At 52.6% G+C, this 21,716-nt stretch overlaps 1 protein-coding gene and 2 long non-coding RNA genes across 4 annotated transcripts in view; 2 read left to right on the top strand and 1 right to left on the bottom strand.

Annotated features, from left to right (window-relative positions):
* Positions 1-58: 58 nt before the first annotated feature.
* Positions 59-5,223, top strand: LOC137225494 (uncharacterized). The gene is made up of 2 exons (XR_010943874.1): positions 59-978; positions 3,529-5,223. It is a non-coding gene; the product is annotated as an uncharacterized lncRNA (long non-coding RNA).
* LOC137225493 (uncharacterized) lies at positions 4,480-6,847 on the bottom strand. The gene is made up of 2 exons (XR_010943873.1): positions 6,742-6,847; positions 4,480-5,854 (listed from the first exon to the last, which is right to left on the bottom strand). It is a non-coding gene; the product is annotated as an uncharacterized lncRNA (long non-coding RNA).
* A 1,807-nt stretch (positions 6,848-8,654) lies between these two features.
* WDR4 (WD repeat domain 4) overlaps positions 8,655-21,716 on the top strand; it is a 31,459-nt gene continuing 18,397 nt past the window's right edge. For both annotated transcript variants that reach the window (XR_010943872.1, XM_067739577.1), the window contains exons 1-6: positions 8,655-8,795; positions 10,539-10,604; positions 11,601-11,744; positions 18,162-18,318; positions 18,902-19,014; positions 21,443-21,503. Coding sequence is in view for 1 of the 2 variants with exons in the window: in XM_067739577.1 (XP_067595678.1) it covers positions 8,707-8,795; positions 10,539-10,604; positions 11,601-11,744; positions 18,162-18,318; positions 18,902-19,014; positions 21,443-21,503 (630 nt within the window). In the remaining variant the exon portion in view is untranslated. The remainder of the gene's footprint in view (positions 8,796-10,538; positions 10,605-11,600; positions 11,745-18,161; positions 18,319-18,901; positions 19,015-21,442; positions 21,504-21,716) is intronic.

The raw sequence follows: 21,716 nt of genomic DNA, 5'->3' as shown, positions 1-21,716 counted from the left end.
GCCACGCCCCCGGGAAGAGCCACCAATCACTGGCGGTTGGGGCCCGCGGACCCGGACGGCGCGGCAGCCTGGGCGCTGGGTCACCGAAGTGATCATTGTGGGTGCCATTTCCTGTACTCCGTCCGGAGTGGTCACCTGTGGTCACCCTGCAGGGCAGCCTCAGGTGGGACCGTGGACGCTCTTTTGGCCTGTGACCGCACTAGTCCCGTAGCCAAACAGATCAGAAGTGCAAGCTTTAGTTTACTTGAGTGTTTATAACTTGCGGTGCAGACTCCCCCCAAGTTAGGCATAGACATGGAGTAGGTGTAGTTAGTTATTGGCTTCCTTCTCCCCCATTGATCGTGCCTCCCCACTCCTGCCCATGCCCGGTGCCGGGAAGCATTCCAACCAAGAGGAGCATACCCACACCTCAACTCCACCCGGGAGAGGCTCCCCACCGTGGCTAAGGCTGGAGACTCATACAAGTGCCAGATAAATGGGTAAAACAGATACCCCGTGAAACCGTGCCCCATAGGGTTAAAAAAAAAGCATCCCCATAGGATTAACAGAAACTGGTGACTAACAGAAATACCTGAGCTTGTCTGACAGAACAGCAGCTAAAGGAACAGCTCGCTAAAAACTCTGCTTCTAACGTGCCTTCACTGACCAAGCTCACCTTAATTACTTCTGACTCCTTAGTCACGCCTAAAGATAACACCTCTGACCTATGGGTCACTGTAGTAATGGAGGCTTTAGTGGTTTTTCAAGAACTTTAGTGGTTTTTCAATGACCACTTCTGTGACCCAGCGCCCAGGCCGCCAGCGCCGTTTTTCAGGAACTTGGGGTGGGCTCCTGTCCAGTTCAAGCCGGCTAAGACTGGTTGGGATCACCAACCCTAAAACTGGGCCCGTGCCAGGTGTCGGACGAATGACCTTTTGAGATCAGAGGGTGGAAAACTCCACCCTCAGATCCTGCTAATCAGGAGGAACAGATGTCACCGTGAGTAATTTTAGTGCTTTTCTAGATATTTGGCTCATAACATCCGCTGCAAATCTCTAACTATCTGAGGGCCTGTTCTGCCATTTTCTCCCAGAGCACAGAGGGCCTCATTCCTGATCTCCACCCTGAGCTCCTTTCAGGGGGTGTTGAAGGTGAGTGGCTGCAGTGGAGGATGACCTCATCTTTGTAGAGGCAGATGGCAAGGGACAATTTGTAGTTGGCACCAGCACCTAAGCCTGGGGGGAGCAGGACCTCCTTGGACGCTGCTGCAGTCAGGTGGGGAGGTTAAGCAGGCCTACACGACATTTGGCCAGAAGGAACAGAAGCAACAGTGCCAAGTGCAAGAGGCAAATAGGAAATAGAAAAATCAAGCAGGGGCCAGAGAAAGGGCCGGTGGTTTCACAGGTATTTGTGGAGAGGAGATTATATCTTATTTCACAGTCAGCTGGAAAAGTGTAGGCTAGATTTTGCTGCCAGTGGGGGTTGTTCGTCAGTTGTTAATTCTCTGCCCTAGTCGTTCTGCAGGCACCGTCACCTGTGCCTGAAGTTCTAGCAAGTGATGATCCAGCGTTTTTAGGCAAAACCTCAAAAACTTGTGTTTGTCTATATTCCTTAATGAGTCACATAAAATTCTATCTAAACTATTAGGAATCCACCACCCACCCAACCAAGGGTGAATTAAACTTCTTTTTAAGATAACTGGATAACTTGGGCATCACTTGGACCAGTGATGGGTCCTGAACTCAAAGGTGTTTGGGCCAAAGAGGAAAATTAACATACTCAGCTATCACACCTTCCATACGTATGACCTCACTCTGCATCCTGGGCTAATATGTACATACACTGTAAGCCCCAAAGGAAATGTATTATGGCATTATCCTATGTAAATAAGTATGATTTAATTACGTCTTAAATTAAGATTTTTTTAAAACAAAGCTTTCAGTAACAGTGTAGTTTCTAAATTTATTTTTATTGAAGTACAGTTGATTTACAATGTTGTGTTAGTTTCAGGGGTATAGCAAAGTGATTCAGTTATATATATATATATTTTTTCAGAGTCTTTTCCCATATAGATTATTACAAAATATTGAGTATAGTTCCCTGTGCTATACAGTAGGTCCTCGTTGTTTATTTTATGTATAGTAGTGTGTATATGATAACAGTGTAGTTTAAAACTATTGTTTAGAATGACCATACATAGCATGCCTTACTAAGTTAGTAAGATAATTTTCTTTTTAATAATCGAATAAAAAAACCAGATTGCTCAGCAAACAGGAAAAGTAAATTTAAAAGCTTTTACATAAAGAAAAAATAAGAAAATAAAGTTGAAGTTATACTGGATGTACCTAAAACTGTGTTTTAAAACATATGTAATGACTTCTATTTCTGGCAGTATGTGGCCACGAGACGTAACGAAGGACCCTCGGGTTACAAAACATGTAGCAATGCTGGGTACAGTATTACAAGCATAATTTCAAACGACCAGTTCCGTTCTCACGCCAGTTCTGCTTTCCGTGGCCTCTGCTGGCTCCTGTTCATGACTGCCGGGCAGTGATGTACTGGGAGCTCGTGCTTCTGGGCTCTTCTCTGTGGGGATTCCCAAGTTCCGGGTTGAATGTGTGTTCCTCCCGAGTGGATTTGGGTTTTGCCATACCCTTCTTAGTGCTGGTTGTCTTGGTCTAGTGTGATCATGTTTTTCACAGTCTGGAGTGTCCTGGACCACAGGAAGTGTGTGTCTCCAGGGGCCAAAACACAGAAGCCAGAAACGACAAGAAGCCAGCACTGCCCTGGGAGCATCTGCTGATCTCAGTAAAGCCAAAGCATTGGTTTAACTGACATCAGAAGAGGAGACAAGACTTTGGCCCTGAGGACACTTGGGAGTGGGCTGGAGAGCATCAGAGGAAGCCCTTGCAGAGCTCCCCTCAGTGACAGGGTGAACCTGGGCAAAGCCACCCGCTAGCAAAAAAATCTGCAAAGAAAGTCCACAGGAAATGTGTCTATGTCAGGTGGGGATACATATCTCAAGGCCTATTCTCTCTTGAGTCTGGGTTAAAACATACACATACCTCCCATGGTCCAGGACATGCCAAGCCCTAAAATTAAAATTTCTCTCTAGCAAAAGATACTATAAAAAGTGAAATGACAAGCCACAAACTGGGAAATCATTTAACTCGTGAGGAATCGGTATCCAAAATACACAAAGTGTTTCCTACTTATTAACAAGAGGGACAAGCCACCCAAAAGAATCAGATAGGGGCTACCTCTGGAGGGGATTTGGGAGACTGGAGTGAGGCCTACATGGAAGGGAGCCTTGGGGCTTCAGTTCTGTTTGTAATGGTTAGTTCTTAAGGTATATTGGGGGTACAGGAGTGTTTGCTCTCTTATATGCATGGTTTTGATTTGTAAGAAATATTTTATAATGCATTTTGATGAGTTAAAAAACCCCACAAATGTTTTGTTTCATTTGGTGCTTCAAAGTTATAAGATTGTTTTCTTTTCTCTTTTCTTTTTTTACTTTTTGACCATGCCGTGAATCATGTGGGATCTTAGTTCCCGAATCAGGGATCCAACCCGTGCCCCCTGCAGTGGAAGCACAGAGTCTTAACCACTGGACCACCAGGGGAGTCCTGATATGATCGTTTTAGATGCCCACTGTTTCATGGAAAAGATGTAGATCCCAACGATCCTACTATAAAGTCTGTCTTCTTGTACACTGACGTGATGGCTAGGATTATCCAGCAGGGTCCTGTGTATATGAATCCTGCATATCTAAGCATGCTCTAACTCATTCTCGATGGACCAACTGGGATAAAACCTGCATCCAGCTTGGAAGATCTGCTTTCACGTTTCTCCCGCCTCACCAAGTGGCTGTTACTGGAGACTTTCCAAGCGTCTGATGGACAAAGGTCGCCACCAACTAAGCGAGAAGCTGAGTGCTGCCACTAAGAACTTAGTTGTTATAATACTAGTGTCCTCAAGATGAAAATATGTGTCGTAGTAGCCTGCAGGGGCTGCTGTAACAAAGGACCACAAACTGGGTGGCTTAAAACAACAGAAATTTATTGTCTCACAGTTTTTCCTGGAGGTTGGAGTCCTAAATCAAGGTGTCAGCAGGGCCACGCGCCCCCTGAGATCCTGGGTAGAGTCTTTCCTTGCCTCTTCCTAGCTGTGGTGGCCAGCAGTCCCTGCTGTCCCTGGGTTTCTGCTGCATCAGTCCAGTCTCCGCCTCTGTTTCCACAAGGCGTACTCCTTGTGTGTCTTCACTGAGTCTTCCTTCTGTGCATGTCTGTGTATCTAAATTTCCCCCTATTATAAGGACACCAGTCGTATTGGATTAGGGCCCACCCTAATGACCTCATTATAACTTGGTTACCTCTGTAAAGACCCTCTCTCCAAATAGGGTCATATCCTGAGGTCCTGGGGCTTAGGGCTTCCATATATCTTCAGTATATCTGGGGGAAACACAATTCAACCCATAACATATGTCAAAACCACACCAAATGGGAGATTATGAGTGACTTTATTTTTTTAATGGAAAAAATTGTTAAGCTTTATTGAGATATAATTGACAAAACATTGTGTAAGTTTAAGGTGAATAATGTAATGATTTGACATATGTACAGTTGACCTTTGAACAACAGGCTTTGAACTGCATGGGTCCACTTATACCTGTATTTTTTTCAATAAATATAGTACCTGTATTTTCCTTTTACAGATCTTTACATTAACTAAGTGTAGGGAAAAGTTTGTGTTCGATTAGCAATCACAATATGCGGAATCAAAAGAACTGGGGTTTGAGTCCTGATTCGGAACAAACTGCGTCAGCTTCCTGCCCTTTGAGGCAGAGATAGCAGTACATGCATTTCGACTGCACAGGGGGTTGGCACCCCTAACCCCTGAGTTGGTCAAGGGTCAAGTGTATATATTGCAAATTATTACCACAGTAAGTTTAGTTAGCGCTCCCCCCGCCTCACATGGGTGTAATTTTTGTGTGTGTGCTGAGAACTTTTAAGATCTACTCTAAATTTCCAGTATACAATCCAATATTCCTAACTATGGTCACCATGTTGTACATTACACGCCCAGTGTTCATTCATCTTAGAACTGGAGGTTCGTAGCCTTTGACCACCTTCACCCATTTTCCCCTGATTCCCCACTCCAACCCCTGTCCGTGCCAACTGCCAATCTGCTCTGTTTCTATGAGTTTGGTTTTTTTATTCCACATATAAATAAGATTATACAGTATTCATCTTTTTCTGCCTTTCTTATTTCACACAGAATCATGCCCTCTAGGTTCATCCATGTTGTTGCAATGGTGCAGTGGCAGGATTTACTTCTTTTTTATGGCTGAATTATATATATACATATATATATGTATATATATATATATATGTAGCATTTTCTTTTTTCTTCTCTTTTCCGTACAATTTTTATTTTATTTTTTATTGAGATATAGTTGACGTATAACATTGTATTAGTTCCAGGTGTACAACATAATGATTCAGTACTTGTATACATTGTGAAATCATGACCACAGTAAGTCTAGGTAAAATTCATTACCACACATAGTTGCAAACTTTTTTTTCTTGTGATGAGAACTTCCAAGATCTATTCTCTTAACTTTTTAAAAAATTAATTAATTGATTGATTTTTGGCTGCATTGGGTCTTCGCTGCCACGCGCAGGCTTTCTCTAGTTGCCACGAGCGGGGGCTATTCTTTGTTGCGGTGCGCGGGGGCTTCTCTTTTTGTGGAGGACGGGCTCTAGGTGCGTGGAGCACGGGCTCTAGGTGTGTGGGCTCAGTAGTTGTGGCTCTCGGGCTTAGCTGCTCTGCGGCAGGTGGGATCTTCCCGGACCAGGGCTTGAACCTGTGTACCCTGTATTGGCAGGCAGATTCTTAACCCCTGCGCCACCAGGGAAGCCCCTTCAATTAGATTTGATTAAAATTAAAAAGGTAGGTGTTATCATGAAATTTGATGAAAAAAATCTTGAGGAAAATAAGTCTTGTTGGCACAAGTACTATAAGAATTCAAAGTATGAGGCAAGTGATTTATCAACTCAAAAACTTCAAAATGCTTAAGTTTTGTTTACATCTGATGGTCAAGTACAGATCTTTAAGTTTTCATCTATAGCTGCTCTGCGTCTTTTGATACAATGCAGGATTCCTCTTAAGTCTTTATTATTTTTCCTCCAAATAACAAATAATAAAGACTTAAGAGGAATAGTGCAACTCCAAAAAAATTGTAGTTATTTCTCGAGGTTGTAACCTATAACATGAAAGTAGTGAAGCTTCAAGGTCAGTTTAGTGTTTGTTTGTTTGTTTGCGGTACGCGGGACGCGCAGACTCAGCGGCCATGGCTCACGGGCCCAGCCGCTCCGCGGCACGTGGGATTTTCCCGGACCGGGGTACGAACCCGTGTCCCCTGCATCGGCAGGCGGACTCTCAACCACTGCGCCACCAGGGAAGCCCCAAGGTCAGGTTAAATACGCACATTACGGTTAATTGTATCTGTTAGAATGTGTGTTACAGAACATTTAAAACGATGTAAACCACGATTGTAAAGAAAGTTAAATTTGCCTGCAAGCCTGTGATGACTGGCTGCCCCTTTCTAGGATCTCTGTGCTCTTGGTATTGTTATCCCACCCAGAAGAGAAACTGTAAATTCACCTGCGGGCCTGAAAAATACCCCAGACCATGAAAGTATGGACTTTCACTGTACCGGCTAGATTAGCTGAATAGAAATGATGTTTATAGCCGACTCACCTTCAGAAACACTGTGGAGCCTCCTGCTTCCTCTGCTTTCTGCCCAGTGTCAATCCCTCCTTGGAAGCTCCCTTGCGATGATCTCATGTGAGTCTCCGGCTTAGCTCCTGCCCCTTCTCCCCACCCCCAACCTCCCGCCCCCAGCCCTCTGCGTTCTCTGTTCTGTGATACAGACTCTCTTCCGTAGTCTGCCTCCATGAAAGCCCCTTTTACCTCATTGCCTTAAAGGAAGCCCAGCTTTTCCCAAACATTCTGCTTTTTTTTTTTTTTTAATATTTATTTTATTTTTGGCTGCGGGTCTTAGCTGTGGCACGCGGGTTCTTCCTTGGGATCTTTGTTGCGGCACGGGGGATCCTCCATTGCGGCATGTTGGATCTCCACTGCAGCGCGTGGGCTCCTCATGGTGGCACGTAGGCTCAGTAGGTGTGGCACGCAGGCTTAGCTGCTCCGCGGCACGTGGGATCTTAGTTTCCCGACCAGGGATCGAACCTGAGTCCCCTGCATTGGAAGGCTGATTCTTAACCGCTGGACCACCAGGGAAGTCTCCCAAGCATTCTGCTTTAAGTCTGGGTGTCAATTCATCCTTGAATCAAACTGGAGGTAGGGCTGAGTCAGGCAGAGTTTCCATGCCTCATGCCTATCGTAATTCGTCTTATGCAAAAATAGCTGATCTTTTAAGACTGCCAATTAGTTGTTCCATTTATTTACTTAGCAAATATTGAGCACTGACTTCATGCCAGGTTTTGTGGTGCAAGCTGGGGCATCGATCGGTGACTTGCCAATTTAGTAGGCATCAGTCCCTGCCTTCATGGCGTTTGTAGTCTGGAGACAGACATTAAACAAGTTATCACGGTGCTGTGGATGCAAATAATGGAAAGTCAGGAGAGGCTTCCCTGATTAAGTGATGACTCCACTGTGATGAAACTGAGTGACTGGAATTAACTAGGGACATAGACAGGGTGTGGGGAGAACATTTCAGGCGGAAAGAATAGCACGCGCTAAGGTCCTGTGGTTAGCAGAACCATTGTTCCAGTGAACGGAAGGGAAGTCACGGCTAGAGCACTGAGACTGAAGCGGGCCTGGTAGGGAAGGAGGCTGCAGAGTCGTTAGGAGGCAGACCACACTTGGTCTCATAGTGGAAGATTAGGATTTGGTTTCTGTACTGAGAACAATGAGAAGCCACTTGTTGATTTTAAGCAGGGAATTGGAACTGTGTTCTGAAAAGGTCCCTCTGGCTTCAGTGTGGAAACTGCATGAGGTGGGGGTGGTGGGGAGACAAGGGCGGATGTGACACCAGTGAGCAGTGAGATTCCTGTGGGCTGTGTCGTGGCGGAGGCCACGGAGCTGGAGAGAAGGGGCGTCCAGGAGGATTTATGAGATTAGATGAAGAGTGTGGAATATGGGGGCGGAGAGTCCCGAGAAATCATCCCGCATAACTGATGCCTGATGACCCACTCCATGAGCATAAGAACACAGGAAAGGAGCCCTATCTTGGGTTGAAAAATAGCAGTTCAGAGGCTTTGCGTTTCGGGCGCGTCTGGCTTATCCTCCCTCAGCTCTGAGCCCACCTCTGACACCGTGTCCTCGACCTGGAGGCAAACTCAGACCCTCTCACTTTTTGAAGGACCAAGTAGGTACCAGGCCGGCCAAGTCGCCCGGCCACAGCGTGAGAAAGATCCAGAACTGGCCCTATGCAGTCTGGAGGATGAGACGAACACTAAACAAGCAAGTGTATTCCATCCGGACAAACGCGATCAGCAACCGACCCCAAGCCACCAGAAGCGCGAAGGCCAGCTTGCGAATTTTAGGGATAATGCACCTTCTGCGCATGCCCGGGGCTGGCGCGTTCGCGGGGCCAGCCCGGATGACGTCTCCTCGCGGCGTCTACGTCTGACGTCACTTTTCGGCGCTGGCAGGAAGAGGCGCTAGGCGGCGCACGTGGGTAGCTGCGCGGCGGGTGGGTACATGGCGGGTTCTGCAGGGCTGGCGCTGTGCGGGCATGAGTTGGTGGTGCGGGGCGGCAGCCGGTTGCTGGCCACCTCCACTTCGAGCAGGTGAGGGGTCTGGGCCTGGAGCAGGAGCCAAGGCTGCGGTCGCGCGTCGGGGCCCTGAGACCCCGGCTCTCCCGCACAGCCGGGGTTGCACCCGCTTTGGGGTGACCCCGGGGAGCCCCGCTACTACCTGTGAGCTCTCCGTTGCCACCTGGACCCGGCCGCGTGCCTGCGCCGCGGAATGTCCGCTCTCCGCGCCTTTCTCCCAAGACCCGCCCAGGGGCCCCCTAGCCGCCTGCCCAGGGCCCCGCGCCCTCCGCGGCGGGTCTGCGGCGCTCTTTGAGGGTTCGGCGCGAGACACTTCCGGGCTCTGCGGGGTCCGGGGGACGCTGGTCAGACCCTCTCTGGAGAGAGGGGTGGAACACTTCCGGGCTCTGCGGGGTCCGGGGGACGCTGGTCAGACCCTCTCTGGAGAGAGGGGTGGAACAGTTCCGGACTCTGCGGGGTCTGGGGGACGCTGGTCAGACTCTATCTGGAGAGAGGGGTGGAAGGCAGCCCTTGGGGAGAGGGCTTTACTCCCGGCCACCAAGTTCGGCGTACCCCCTCTCTCCCCTCCCTCTTCCTGCGTAGGTGCCTGTTTCCTCCTCCCAGCCCACATCCCTCGACCCCGCCCTACTTGCCCTTCGGGGCTGGAGGGTTTTATCTGACACCTCCTCGCTCGGGGGGTACTCCAGAGCCACTGCGCGCACCTCCCTAGTGGCCCATTACAAGGTCTTGCTTTTGCTTTCCCTAATTTCACGCTCCTTCCTTATCGTTCCCGGGATTTTTAAATCAGTAAATGTTTGTTGATCGAATAGTCTTGACCCAGGAGCTTCTTGGATATTAGTAGTGGTAAGTTTCGGCCCCTGTTTTCTTTCCCAGGGTAGTTTTGATTCTTCCATACGTGAAACAATGTGTCTCTCAAATGTAAAGATACTCTCTGTGTTCTTTGTTCAGTGTTTGGTTTCAGAGATCCAATAAGATGTTAAGTTTAGATTTCACACATTTATTCACAAACCTGTTGTCTGGCCCAGGTTATTTTGTTTTAGAGCCTCGGGGTCTAACACATGCCACAGTGAGAGACGGCTAAATTAGACTCCATCTGGTTGCTTCATTCCATACCTTTTGAGGAAATCTAGTGGCTGGCTGGCACAGTTTCTGGCTTGGAGGACTGTTTCGCTTCCTGCGCTGCAGTGTGCCACGTGAAAAGAGTTTGGCTGCAGTCACTTTAAAGGCTATAAATTTGCACGATGTCTTCTCTGTGCCAGGCACTGGAGGGGGAGCTCAGGGTCTGATAGGGAAGGTGGGCGGCTTCTATACTGGTAAATGCTTGGCAGCCATGGGAGCTTTTCTGGGGCAGATGAGACATTTTTCTAAACAAGTAATGGCGGTTTTAAACGGGTACAAAAGACCCTCTGAAAACTCAATACCATCAGAATATAACTTGTTCTTACATAGCCATCTTGCACTGATGTTCTGGTTATCAAAGGACGGTATATTACTTCCAGTTGAATTTTTGTCTTCATTTATTTCACTTAACTGACTTTTATGGACAGACCATATCAGTTATGTATGGCAAATATAAATAGGTTAAGCAAATAAAGCTCCTTAACTGTTCCCTGAAATATCTTATGGAGACAGTTTCTTGTGGATAAGACCCTTAGTGAGTATGCAAATACTGTTTTGATCCAGGTTAAAAAAAAAGAAATGAACATTATAATTACCGAAGTGCTTCCTTTAAAATGTTTTTGTTATTTTTTTCTTTAGTGATGATGACAGCCTCTTCATATATGATTGCAGTGCTGCAGAAAAGGAGGCACAAGAGCATAAAGGGTGAGATGGTAGGGGAGCCTCTTCAGGGCTGATGCATGGTTTGAATAATGGGACCGTTCAGTCTAAGGAGTAAGCTGCTGTCTTATTTGCTGAATTCTTCATTTCTGTTACCCGGCTGTGTGGATAAACCAGGGACCACCTCAGGAGAGAAATGTGGAACTACCTTTCAAATTCAGCATTAAGAATATTAGCAGTTTTTAAAATACTTCAAATTCGTTTTTGTCAGTAATTAACTATTTTATTGGCACTTTGAAATAACAGGGCAATTTTAAATGCATTGAAAGCAGGTATATGAAATTAACTTTAGCTAATTGAAAGATAAAAGTAGAGTATGGTTTTTAAAAAATTTTTTATTGGAGTACAGTTGATTTACAATGTTGTGTTTCAGGTGTACAGCAAAGTGAATCAGCTGTACATCTATATATATATCCACTCTTTTTTAGATTCTTTTCCCATATAGGTCATTACAGAATATTGAGTAGAGTTCCCTGTGCTCTGCAGTAGGTCCTTATTAGTTATCTGTTTTATATATAGTAGTGTGTATATGTCAATGCCAATCTCCCAATTTATCCCTCTCCACCTTTCCCCCCTGGTAGCCATAGGTTTGTTTTCAGAGTACGGTCATTCTGTATGGTGGTTTTCTTTAGAAGAATCAGGCTTGGGGCCCACTTTATTTTTCTTAATATGATTTGATCCCTGCCTCTAGTTGTAGATCAGTTCATGTCCTTGAGGGAGTGGGCCCCTGAGGGTCTTTGCAGCTCAGCCCTTGGGATTCTGGTGTGCATGCTGAGAGACTTTTCTGTTTAATTAGCTTTACTCCTTAAAAATTAGAGTGGTCTTTAACCTCTCCGTGTCCCCTTAATATGTTTTATGTTCTGGCTACGTGAACCTCATCACATTTTCCACGTCCGATCGCGTTATAAACACACAGGGCTGGCTGGAGGACACAGCCTCACTTGCTGAGGTAAGGCCTGACTTGCCCCCTCTCTTTCTCAGGGAGGACGGACAGCCCGTGGATAAGGGGAGTGACACGGTTCTGGCGTCCACCTTCTCCACGTCCGGCAGCTATTTCGCTTTAACTGATGACAGTAAGCGTCTGATTCTTTTCCGTACAAAACCATGGCAATGTCTGAGTGTCAGGTATGAAATGCTAACGTGGAATCACTACGCTGTTGAACGCACGGCTTACACTTGCATGCCAATAACAATAGTGACAGTAGCGATAGTGTAAGAAGCTAACACGGAGCACCAGTTCTGTGCCAGGAGCCGTTTCGAGAGCTGTACTTGTGTTAACTGATTTAATTCTCATCCCAGGCCCGTGAGTGGGGCGGCGCGGGGCGGGGCGGTGTTCTCACCCACACCGCTGCTCAGGAAGCTTTGAAGCAGCTCCAGTTACTCGGCTCAGCTGGGCCCTGTCCTGGTCACTGGCCACAGAGTCTGTGCCCCTGGCCGCTGTGCCGTCGTGCCTTCCAAACCCCGTTTCTCCAGTCCTGTGGCGGCAGAAATAGAGAGTGCCAGCAAGCCCCCGGGAGTGTGTCGGGGGCTTCGTGTAAGTTAAGGCACCTGGGCGACGTTTTTTTTTTTTTTTTTGCGGTACGCGGGCCTCTCACCGCTGTGGCCTCTCCCGTTGCGGAGCACAGGCTCCGGACGCGCAGGCTCAGCGGCCATGGCTCACGGGCCCAGCCGCTCCGCGGCATGTGGGATCCTCCCGGACCGGGGCACGAACCCGCGTCCCCTGCATCGGCAGGCGGCCTCCCAACCACTGCGCCACCGGGGGAGCCCTGGGCCACGGTTTAACTTGGTGAGTTTTGAAGTCGGTGCACTTACTTGAGTATCTCAAGGGCTGGGGGCTCAGCATTGATGGGCGACGATGTCAGTAACTCAGCAGGAACACAGCTGTCCCTGGGCCTGGGGGTTTCCTCTTCCCCAGCAAAGTCCTGTGCATGCTCTTCTGACTTTTTCTTCTTCTCCTGCATCTCTCTCCATCATTTCCTCAAAGGGAGGGGGCACTGTGGTTTTCTGAGCGCTTGCTTCCCGAGAGCTTCCTTGTCTTTGGAGAGGAGGTGGGTGATGCTGACAGCCGGCTGGGGGCAGATGTAAATGCCCTTTGGCTTTGATACTCTCTTAACGTGCACCTTCTCTGTTTCCTTAGGAGGGTGCAGGCGGGCTTTATTTTGATTGTTCTTTGACATTGATGGAAACACCCACACGGAGCAGAGCCGGCCCTTCCCCTTCTTCTTGCCTCCCTGCGGGCTGCAGGGTTTAACTGCCCTTTCATAATCAGAGATAAACGTGTGCGGGGTTATAACGCTCTAACTACTGAAGGGCCAAGGTCAAGGAATTTCCTGTTGTAGCCGACTCACACCTGTATTGGGACAGCTACACTTCTAAGATTTCTATCTCATCTTATTTGCTAAGAGACGGATAAAAAGCCAGATTCCAGGTGGCATCAAAAGCAAGGAGTACCCACTCTGCCCTCGATTCCAGTCAGGTTAAAAATAAAGTCCAGTAACATTACTTCGTTTTTACCTTATACGTGTTTTTGTGTATTAGGTGGGCAATAGATGGTCATGTTTTAAAGGCTTAAAACAGAAAATTAAAAGGATGTACGGGGAATCTCCCTGCACCCGCGCCCTCCAGCTACCGCGCACAGTCAGTTACAGTTTCCAGCCCCAGAATGACCTTTAAGTGTGTGTTGCCGTGTAGCCACAGGATCATTGATGATGAACTGCTCCTTCCTGCCGATGTGAATTCACATCACCCTTACCCGGAGAGGCCTGTGAGGCAGCATCTTCCTGCCAACACAGCCGGAACATCAGCGGGTCACTTAGAGCACAGACGATGTCCTGTGTTTTCGGGGTTCAGCATTGCCGGGGACGTTGGGGTTTCTGACCCTGAGCTCCCCCACAGGGATCCTTGCGGGTAGCCTTGGCTTTGCTTCCACAACCTGTAGGGAGCCGGGAGGGCAGGCCCGCGACAGTGACGGCAGGTGATGGTGGCTGATGAGGCGCCAGGGCTGCCGTAACGACCACAGCTTCAGCAACAGGTATTCAGTCCTCACAGTTCTGGGGCTGAGGTCCAAGATCAGGGTGTCAGCAGGATTGGCTTCTCCTGGGCGTGGCTTGTAGATGGCCACCCTCTTGCTGTCTCTTCACATGGTCATCCCTCTGTGTGCTGTTTTCCTCTCGTAAGGGTGCCCATCACACTGGATTGGGGTCCACCTGGACAGCCACGTCGCACCTGAATCACCTCTCTAAAGGCTGTCTTTCCAAATACAGCCACATTCTGAGGTCTGAGGGGGGGGTTTAGATTCCAGCATGAATTTGGGGGGGGGCACAGTTCAGCCCGTAACAGTAGTTAATCTCCTTTCTTGACCCTGACTGCTGACTTTTGTCTGTGGAGTCTCCATACCTTACGTCAGGTTCTCAGAAAGGGGGCTTTGCCCCAAAAGATGGAAATCAAACGATCTAAAGGAATCTGGCAGTAGTTCTTTTGCTAAAGTAAAGGCTGTCCGGCGGTGCTTCTGGTGCGCCCCCCAGGGTGCCTCGGGGACATGCAGGCTGATTCTGCCTGCAGCGGGATGTATCAGAGCTCTGATCGCCCTCCAGGGACATCCGGAAATCTGCGTCTGACCCCCAGGTTGCCGAGGGGACCTGGGCAACGATCAGAGGACCCAGGGGATCAGGCCTGGGTCAGAGGAGACTTGTGGTCTTCAGGACTGAAGGGCGTGTTGGAGGTGCACCCGATGGAGCTGATGGCAGAGATGTCTGTGCTGGTCAGTACTTTGTGAAGAGTAGCAACTGCGTGCAGTCCCGTCGTTTTCTTGACCTTCCCTCTTCATGGACGTTTCTTACCTGCGTTTCACTTGTTCTGCTCTTTCGAAAAGTGCTTCAGTGAATTATCATATTTTCTCAGACGTAACTTTTCTCATTTATCTGTAAAAGTTGCCAAAACTGAATTGCCAAGTCTGAAGATGTGTATTTGTAAATTATGTCGATGATCACAAATTGCCTTCCCAAGGGGTTTTCCCTTTACCCCCGGAGTGCAGGAGCAAACACCGCACCCCCCAGCGCTGAGTAGCATCTAACCTTGGGCCTGGGGCCGTGTGAGAGAAAAGTGGGACCTTGCGTGCTTGCCTCGTTAGGAGTGAGGAGAGCAGCCTTACCCTGAAGAACTGCTTGTACCTTGTGAGCTGTCTTACGCCCTTTGCTTTTCTGCGGGGTGGTGGTTCCTTTTCCCTTTGATTCTCTGTTGGGGAACTTGGGTTTTTCCCATTTGTGTTAAACGAGTCCATCCACTGCAGCTGCCCTGTCACCCGGCCGTCCCACATAGCGTCGCGTGCTGAGCGAGACACTACGGGTGAGCCTCGGCCGACAGGCTCCCCCAGGCCGCCGTCCAGAGCTGCCACGGGCGTGCTTGTGTGCAGACCTGCCCCTGTGGGGTCTGCGGGAGGGCAGCTGAGGGCAGGTTCGTAGGTGTCCTGTCTGGTCCCTGGAGCAGTGTGGTTTCCTACCACAGCAATTTTTTCCATTCTCCCCCTTGAATTTTTGTGGTTCATGTAAAAATTTGGGAACCTCAGAGAAGGCCAAAGTGGGAACAAAAACAAATCACTCTGAATCTCATCATCCAGAGATCCCTAGTGGGAGACACCGCGCGGCACCTGCCTTCCCCCTGCGACACTTTCTTCGCGGGATCTGTTTCTGCCCCTGGAGACCTGTTTTGTCGTCCTAGAGATCACCTCCTCCCAGGCTGTGAGGCCACGGGCCTGACCTCTCTTTGGATGAGGGTGATTCTTCACCGAGGGGGTGTGCCCACTGTTAGGGCTCTTGACCCCTGGGTCCCTCGCAGTCACACTGACCACTCCTGCGGGGCTCTGGCTGTTCTAGAAGGGTCCTGGCTCGTGCAGGGTCTGAGGAGGGAGCAGGGGTCTGCGTGGCGTCGGGCTTCTTAATGAGAGAGTTTAGGTGAGGCCTCCCCGGGCGCGGGGCAGGGCGGGTGTTCAGACGCCTGGCCCCGTGACCGTGCCTGGGTCCCCCTACGCCGAGGCCTGTGGGTGTGGACTGAAGGGAAGGTGCTGTGTTGTTTTGTCTCTGGAAGGTTGTGTGTCGGGGCTTCTTTCCACGTGAGACCCAATAACGCTCGGGGCCGTAGACCTTAGCGGTCTTGGTGCTGGGCGTTTTCCCTTTAGTCGTTCTCTCTTGGCTTTTAAGTTGATATCAACAGAATAACTTTGTGTAGGAAATGCTTGCATTAGGTGGTGTGGAAGGCATGATGTGATTGGAAGAAATTAAGGAACCAGATTACAACTGCAGGACCTCCCTCGTGTTGCAGCCTTTGGATAATGGGGCCAAGGGGCTGGGCCGGGGCGAGCCCAGGGCAGGGGTCGCGTGTCTCCCGTTGCCTTTTCCTGTGCGTTTACCCTGAGCTCAGCGCCTTTCCTCTCTGATTACGCTTTTGCGGGAGAGCAGGGTGAGTTGAAGTCGCCGGGGCGATGACATGCAGTGGGCGGTCCCCCCCATGCTGGTCTAGTGGACGTCACCCTGGAGGGGGTGCAGCAGCTCTTCACCTTTGGGGCACAGACCCCTTTGGGATCTGATGGGCCCCCTCAGAACGGCACCCACCCTCAGTACATCTGACGTCCAGTTCATGCACATTTGACCGGCCAGGGCCCCGAGCGGCTGTGGGACCTGCTCACGGCTCAGAGCTCGCTCTAGCGGCCCTTCCTCTGTCCCTGGCAGGGAGGAGGGGGCCACACCCACCCTGGGGGGGCCTGGGCCTTGAACCCAGTGACTCTGTGGAGCGAGGGAAAGTGCTGAGGCCCCAGACCCCGCGGAGGCCGAAGGTTGGTGCCCCCGGGGCTCGTTCTGCTGGGGTGGCATGGCCAGCCACCGACGGTGCTGTCCGCCACCTGTGTCCTGATGCCCACGGGTCCCAATTCCTACACTTGTCCTGCACAGCTGAGCCACGTCCTGGAATCGTTGCCAGGACGGTTTAGCCTGAGAAGCTGGCAGCCCCCAGCTGGCAGAGGACAAAGGGGCGAGATGCGAGTAGGAATGGGGGGGCTGCAGTGGGGAGGGGGCCGGCTCTGGAGGGCTCACTTCCTCCTGGGGTGGGTGAGCTCATTGGGATGCAAGCCTGTTGCCTCCCGAGGACTGTCCTAGGCCGGTGCCCCCTAGGAGGTCGTGCCTCCCCCTCCGGCCCCCCCAGGCTGTGGCCGCGCTCCGCGCAGATGCTCAGTGGGCCCGTTAGGCTGTGCAGCTGTGTTGCTGGTGCAGCAGAGGCCGTGCGAGTTCTGATCAGTCTTGACCTGGGGTCTGATTCCCTTTCCTTGTTGTTGTTTCCCCACGTTCATGGCATCACGCCTCCTTGCCGGGCTGCACGGGACCGAGGAGTGGGGGCCGTCCAGCAGCAGCCGAGCCCGGTGGCGGCGCCTGGAACCCAGCAGGGCCTCCCGCTCTCTCCTCTGTCCTCTCGCCCCTCCCTCCCGAAAGGCGGAAGGCGGGAAGGCGGAAGGCGGGCGGGGCTCTGATGGGCCCTGCGTGGGGGGGCGTAACGTTCAGTTTCCGTTTCAGGCTGACGTCTGGAGTCCGGCTGCTGTGAGCTGGGTGTCGTCTGCACGGACGTTAGCTCTTTGTGGGGACAGTGGGTCTCCTTCCAGCCCTCGGGTGACGGCAAAGCTGAGGCCGGCCCTTCTGTGAAGAGGCCACGCGTGTAGATAAACGGAAGGCGTTTGTGTGTAAAGCAGCGTTATGGCTTGTCTCTAACGTAGGTTGAAAAATACGGGCACCTTGTCTCTCCAAACTAGGCTTAGAGAGCCTAGTTTGCTACCTGGAAGACGTCCCAGTAGAAACAAAATGAAAAATGGTAACAGGGGGAACCGGCATGACCCCGACCCGGGGCGAGCGGGCCGCGGTGGGGCCTGTGTCACCACTTGCGGTTTTGCTCCTCGTGGCTGATGTCGTTACTGAACCAGCTCGCAGACGTGACAGCTCTTGTGGCCCCGGATCAAGGATTTGGACTTGTGATGCGCCCCCAGCTCTCAGCATCGCAGCCCTCCCGTGTGCTCACGAGCAGCGCGTGCAGGATCCCGGTCCAGGCGGCAGAGCCGGCGGTGGGTGGGCGGCGCGGAGGGCGGGGTCCTGGATGGGAAGCCACAGGGGCAGGAGGGCCCTCCGCAGCTGTGGTCGCGGCCCAGAGCGCACTGGCGTTTAGGAAGCTGGCTGCTGTTGTGTCCCCCCCCCCCACGCACGATGCGCGGGGGAGGCCGGAGAGCCCCGCCCCCAGCACTCTATCAGGACAGCCTTCAAACACACCGTCAGGCTGAGCGGGTCTCACATTGGCCACGTAGAAACCCACCGCTCAGATTCTGCCATTAGCACATTTTTAGAAGGAAAGATATTGCGAAAGTAAGTTTTGTCGGAGGCCTTGGCTCTGTTTCCATCCCTTATGTTTTTGGCACCGTCTTCGGTAGCTGCCACATGGCGGGAGCCTTGCGGGTCAGCGGGCGGCCCTGGCGACGACCCGTAGAGGCGACCGTGGGCTTCTCTGGCCTTGTAGGACTGTGGTGAGGAGGTGCACAGCCCTGACCTTCACGGCCTCTGAGGAGAAGGTTCTGGTAGCAGACAAGTCTGGGGACGTTTATTCCTTTTCGGTGCTGGAGCCGCACGGGAGCGGCAAGCTTGAACTGGGACACCTGTCGATGCTGCTGGATGTGGTACGTGGGCGACGTGCTTCATTGGCTACAGTCCGGCTCGGGAGGAGGAGGGGGCGGCCTGTGTGCCAGGTGGGCGGGTTTGGGCTCTGCTGTGGGCAGGGCCCCGATTTCAGAGGTGAAGCTGGCAGCAGGCTGAAAGAGGACGGTCAAGTTAGGGGCAGCTGCGTGGTCTAGACGTGGGGGAGGCCCAGGTCGGGGAGACGAGGGGGAAGGGTGTGGAAAGAGCAGGCGTCCTCGGAGCCCCCGAGCCACGAGCTGCGCCCCCAGGGGCCCCGAGAGGCCCACGAGGGCTGGGCTGCGGCCAGGGGCGGCGGGGGCGGGGTGGAACCCTGCAGGGGCTCACAGGAACCGGGGGGGTTGTGAAGGACAGATCCCCAGGACTCAGTGGCGGGCTGGACATGGGGACACGTGAAAGGAAGGAGAGGAAGGCGACCAGGTGCCGGAGACGGGAGTGGGCGCAGCCGGGCTGGGGCGGGAGCAGGTGTGGGGCAGCTGTGGCCCTCGGGGGACACGTGAGCTGAGGCCTGGGGTGGTGGGGGGGAGCCGGCCATGCTGACCCGCCCCTCCTAACCCTCGTGCACAGGCCGTGAGTCCCGACGACCGCTATGTCCTCACTGCCGACCGGGACGAGAAAATCCGGGTGAGCTGGGCTGCGGCTCCGCACAACATCGAGTCCTTCTGCCTCGGGCACACCGAGTGAGTGTCCCCCGTCCCCGTCCCACACCGAGTGAGTGTCCCCCGTCCCCGCACCGAGTGAGTGTCCCCTGTCCCCGCACCGAGTGAGTGTCCCCCGTCCCCCCACTGAGTGAGTGTCCCCCGTCCCCGTCCCCACACCGAGTGAGTGTCCCCCGTCCCCGCACCGAGTGAGTGTCCCCCGTCCCCCCACTGAGTGAGTGTCCCCTGTCCCCCGACTGAGTGAGTGACCTTATCCCTGTCCCCCCACCTAGTGAGTGTCCCCCGTCCCCCGACCGAGTGGCCCCTGTCCCCGCACCGTGTCCCCATCCCCGTCGCCCCAACTAGTGAGTGTCCCCCGTCCCTGTACCCCCACCGAGTGAGTCCCTCACCCTCCACAGAGGGAGGCTCAGGTTTGAAACGCAGGTGGACCCTTCAGCTGGGGAAGCTGGTGGCGAAGTGAGAGGTGCCTCCTGGGAGGAGGGGACCAGCCTGGATGCCTGGCCTGCATCGGTTTGCTTCCTCATGGGCCCCGTCTAGCTCACCCCTGGTCCCAGGGCTTCAGAACCTTCAGGACCTCCTTCCCTGTTCAGAATGCATTTCCCAGAGGTTTTCTTGGTGGTACCGAGGTCTCAGTCCCCAGTGCGTGGTCACCGCAGGCCAGCATCGATGCCCTTCAGCGCCCGGCAGTAGAGTCAGCGGTCAGTGGGGGTGTGTCGGGGGACGAGGAACAGGCTTCAGCAATTGAAATCGTCCAGGCAGGCGTTGTTGCTCTGTGATCTGTCTTCTGGCAAGTGAGCGCTCCTTTAGTAAGTGAAGTTTGACGTCATGTGAGGGTGGCGTTTCTGAAGAATGTCGCTCTTCTGAGGCAAAAGGCTGATTACAGTTTGCAGGAAGGAAAAGCACTTAGTTTAACTGGCTGAAGTGTTTTAAACTGCGTTATTTGAGGCAGGGGAAGAATTGGAGGGATTTAATTCAATTCTGAGATCGCTCCTGTTTCCTGGTTTTTGAATGGAACGTTGACCCTAAAGGGCGATGGTTGCTGGCTTTGTACGTCACGATAGCGTTGTTTTAGCTTTTATTCAATTGTCTAGTAATCCTGCGAGCAGAGTTCCTGTGGCCGGCCAGTCCCCCGCCCCGTTGCCGTCTCTTGGGGGCCTTTGCATGTGCCATTTTCTCCACCAGGCAAGCTCTTGCCCACGCTGCCCAGCGCCCTCCTTCACTCAGCTTTCCGCCCGATGCCACCTGCCCTCTCAGGAAGCGCCCCTCCCCCCGGCCCCTCCCTGCTGGGCTTCTCAGCCTGTGCCGGCCAGTTCAGAGCCATGAGCCGCCAGGTCTCAAGTGAGAGGTGCCAGTAGTTAGTGTCAAACGCCTGATTCCAGAGACAGTGTGAAAAAACAGTGTAAAAATAGCTCATTATTAATTTGTTACATTGATTGCAGGTTGAGATGATAACGTTTTGGGTGTATTGAGTTAAGTCAAAACATAGTATTAAAATTAGTCTCACCTGAGTCTGTTTACCTTTTTAGCGTGGTTATCAGCCAATGTAAAGTGCCCTTGGTGACTCACGTCATGGCTGCGGCCGTGTTTCTGCTGGACGGGCCTTTCTGAGCCTCCGCGGACACCCCGGGTCTCCTATGGCCTGTCTCCCACCGAGTCCTAGACTTGGGGGGGGGGGTCTTTGTCAGGTTTGCTCACTGCTGTCTGCAGCCCTCAGCACAGCACCTGGCACGCAGTAGGTGGTCAGTGGATATTTCGGCGAATAAATGACCAATTGTTGCTCCTTAAGAGTCTTGGTGAAGGCCCTGGAAACTGTGGTTTCCACTCCTTTCCTGTAAACACATCGAGGTGGCTCGTACCCGCTGTCGTGGACATGCCATTGCGGGGGACACAGGCTGCATTCATCCTGCAACGTGTTCTTGTTCCTTTTTGAGGGCCTTCGGGGAAGGCTGTCCTGGGGAGGGAGGGTGGCTGCAGCCAGGCCGGGGCCCAGGCCGGGGTGAGGCTCCAGGCGGCTGGGATGGGAACCGGTGGAGGCGAGGGAGCCACGGGGGCCCCTCTCCCAGGGTGGTCGCGTTAGAGACGCTGGTGCGCGCCTGCAGCCCCGAGGCTGCCTTCTTGGGGGGCTGGGCTGCTCCGCTGAGGCTTGTGGGTGTGACCCTGGCTGCGGTTGGTGGCGCTGCCCCCCTTCCACCCGGCCCTGCTCGCAGGTCGCCCTGGTGTCACAGGCCCCGTTGAAGCGCGTGGTTGGGCAGCTCCCGAGCAGGGCAGAACCCTGGAGGCCTTCCTGGCTGGCGCGGCCGGGGACTGCCTCTGGGCCCGAGGGACGGGGCGTGCTCCTCACGCAGTCATGCCACCCCTCTTGGCTTCTGCTGGGGTCAGGCTTCGAGGTGGCACGGGCGGGGCAGAGTCACAGCAGCCTGGCTCACCCGCTGCCTCTCTCCACCTGCAGGTTTGTGAGTCGCATCTTCGTGGTGCCCGACCACCCCGAGCTGCTCTTGTCCTCGTCCGGGGTAAGTGCTCTGCTCCCCATGGGCGCCCCAGCTCCCCGTGCTGGGGGTGCAGCCTGGAGCCTCGGTTGGGGGAGGACCTGTCAGCGAGCAGCCCGTCTTCTGTTCCCAGCGTGGTTGGGAGGTCAGCACGTGCCTTTCCCGGGTGGCCGTCCACTAGGTGGTGCTTGTGGTCTGCAGGGTAGAGCCGGCCGGCTGCTCCAGGGCTGTGCGTGC

This window comes from Pseudorca crassidens, chromosome 5 (assembly GCF_039906515.1).
Source record: "Pseudorca crassidens isolate mPseCra1 chromosome 5, mPseCra1.hap1, whole genome shotgun sequence".
Taxonomy (NCBI): Eukaryota; Metazoa; Chordata; class Mammalia; order Artiodactyla; family Delphinidae; genus Pseudorca; species Pseudorca crassidens.
Note: the sequence above shows the minus strand (reverse complement) of the source record. Positions and strands in the feature narration are given on the sequence as shown.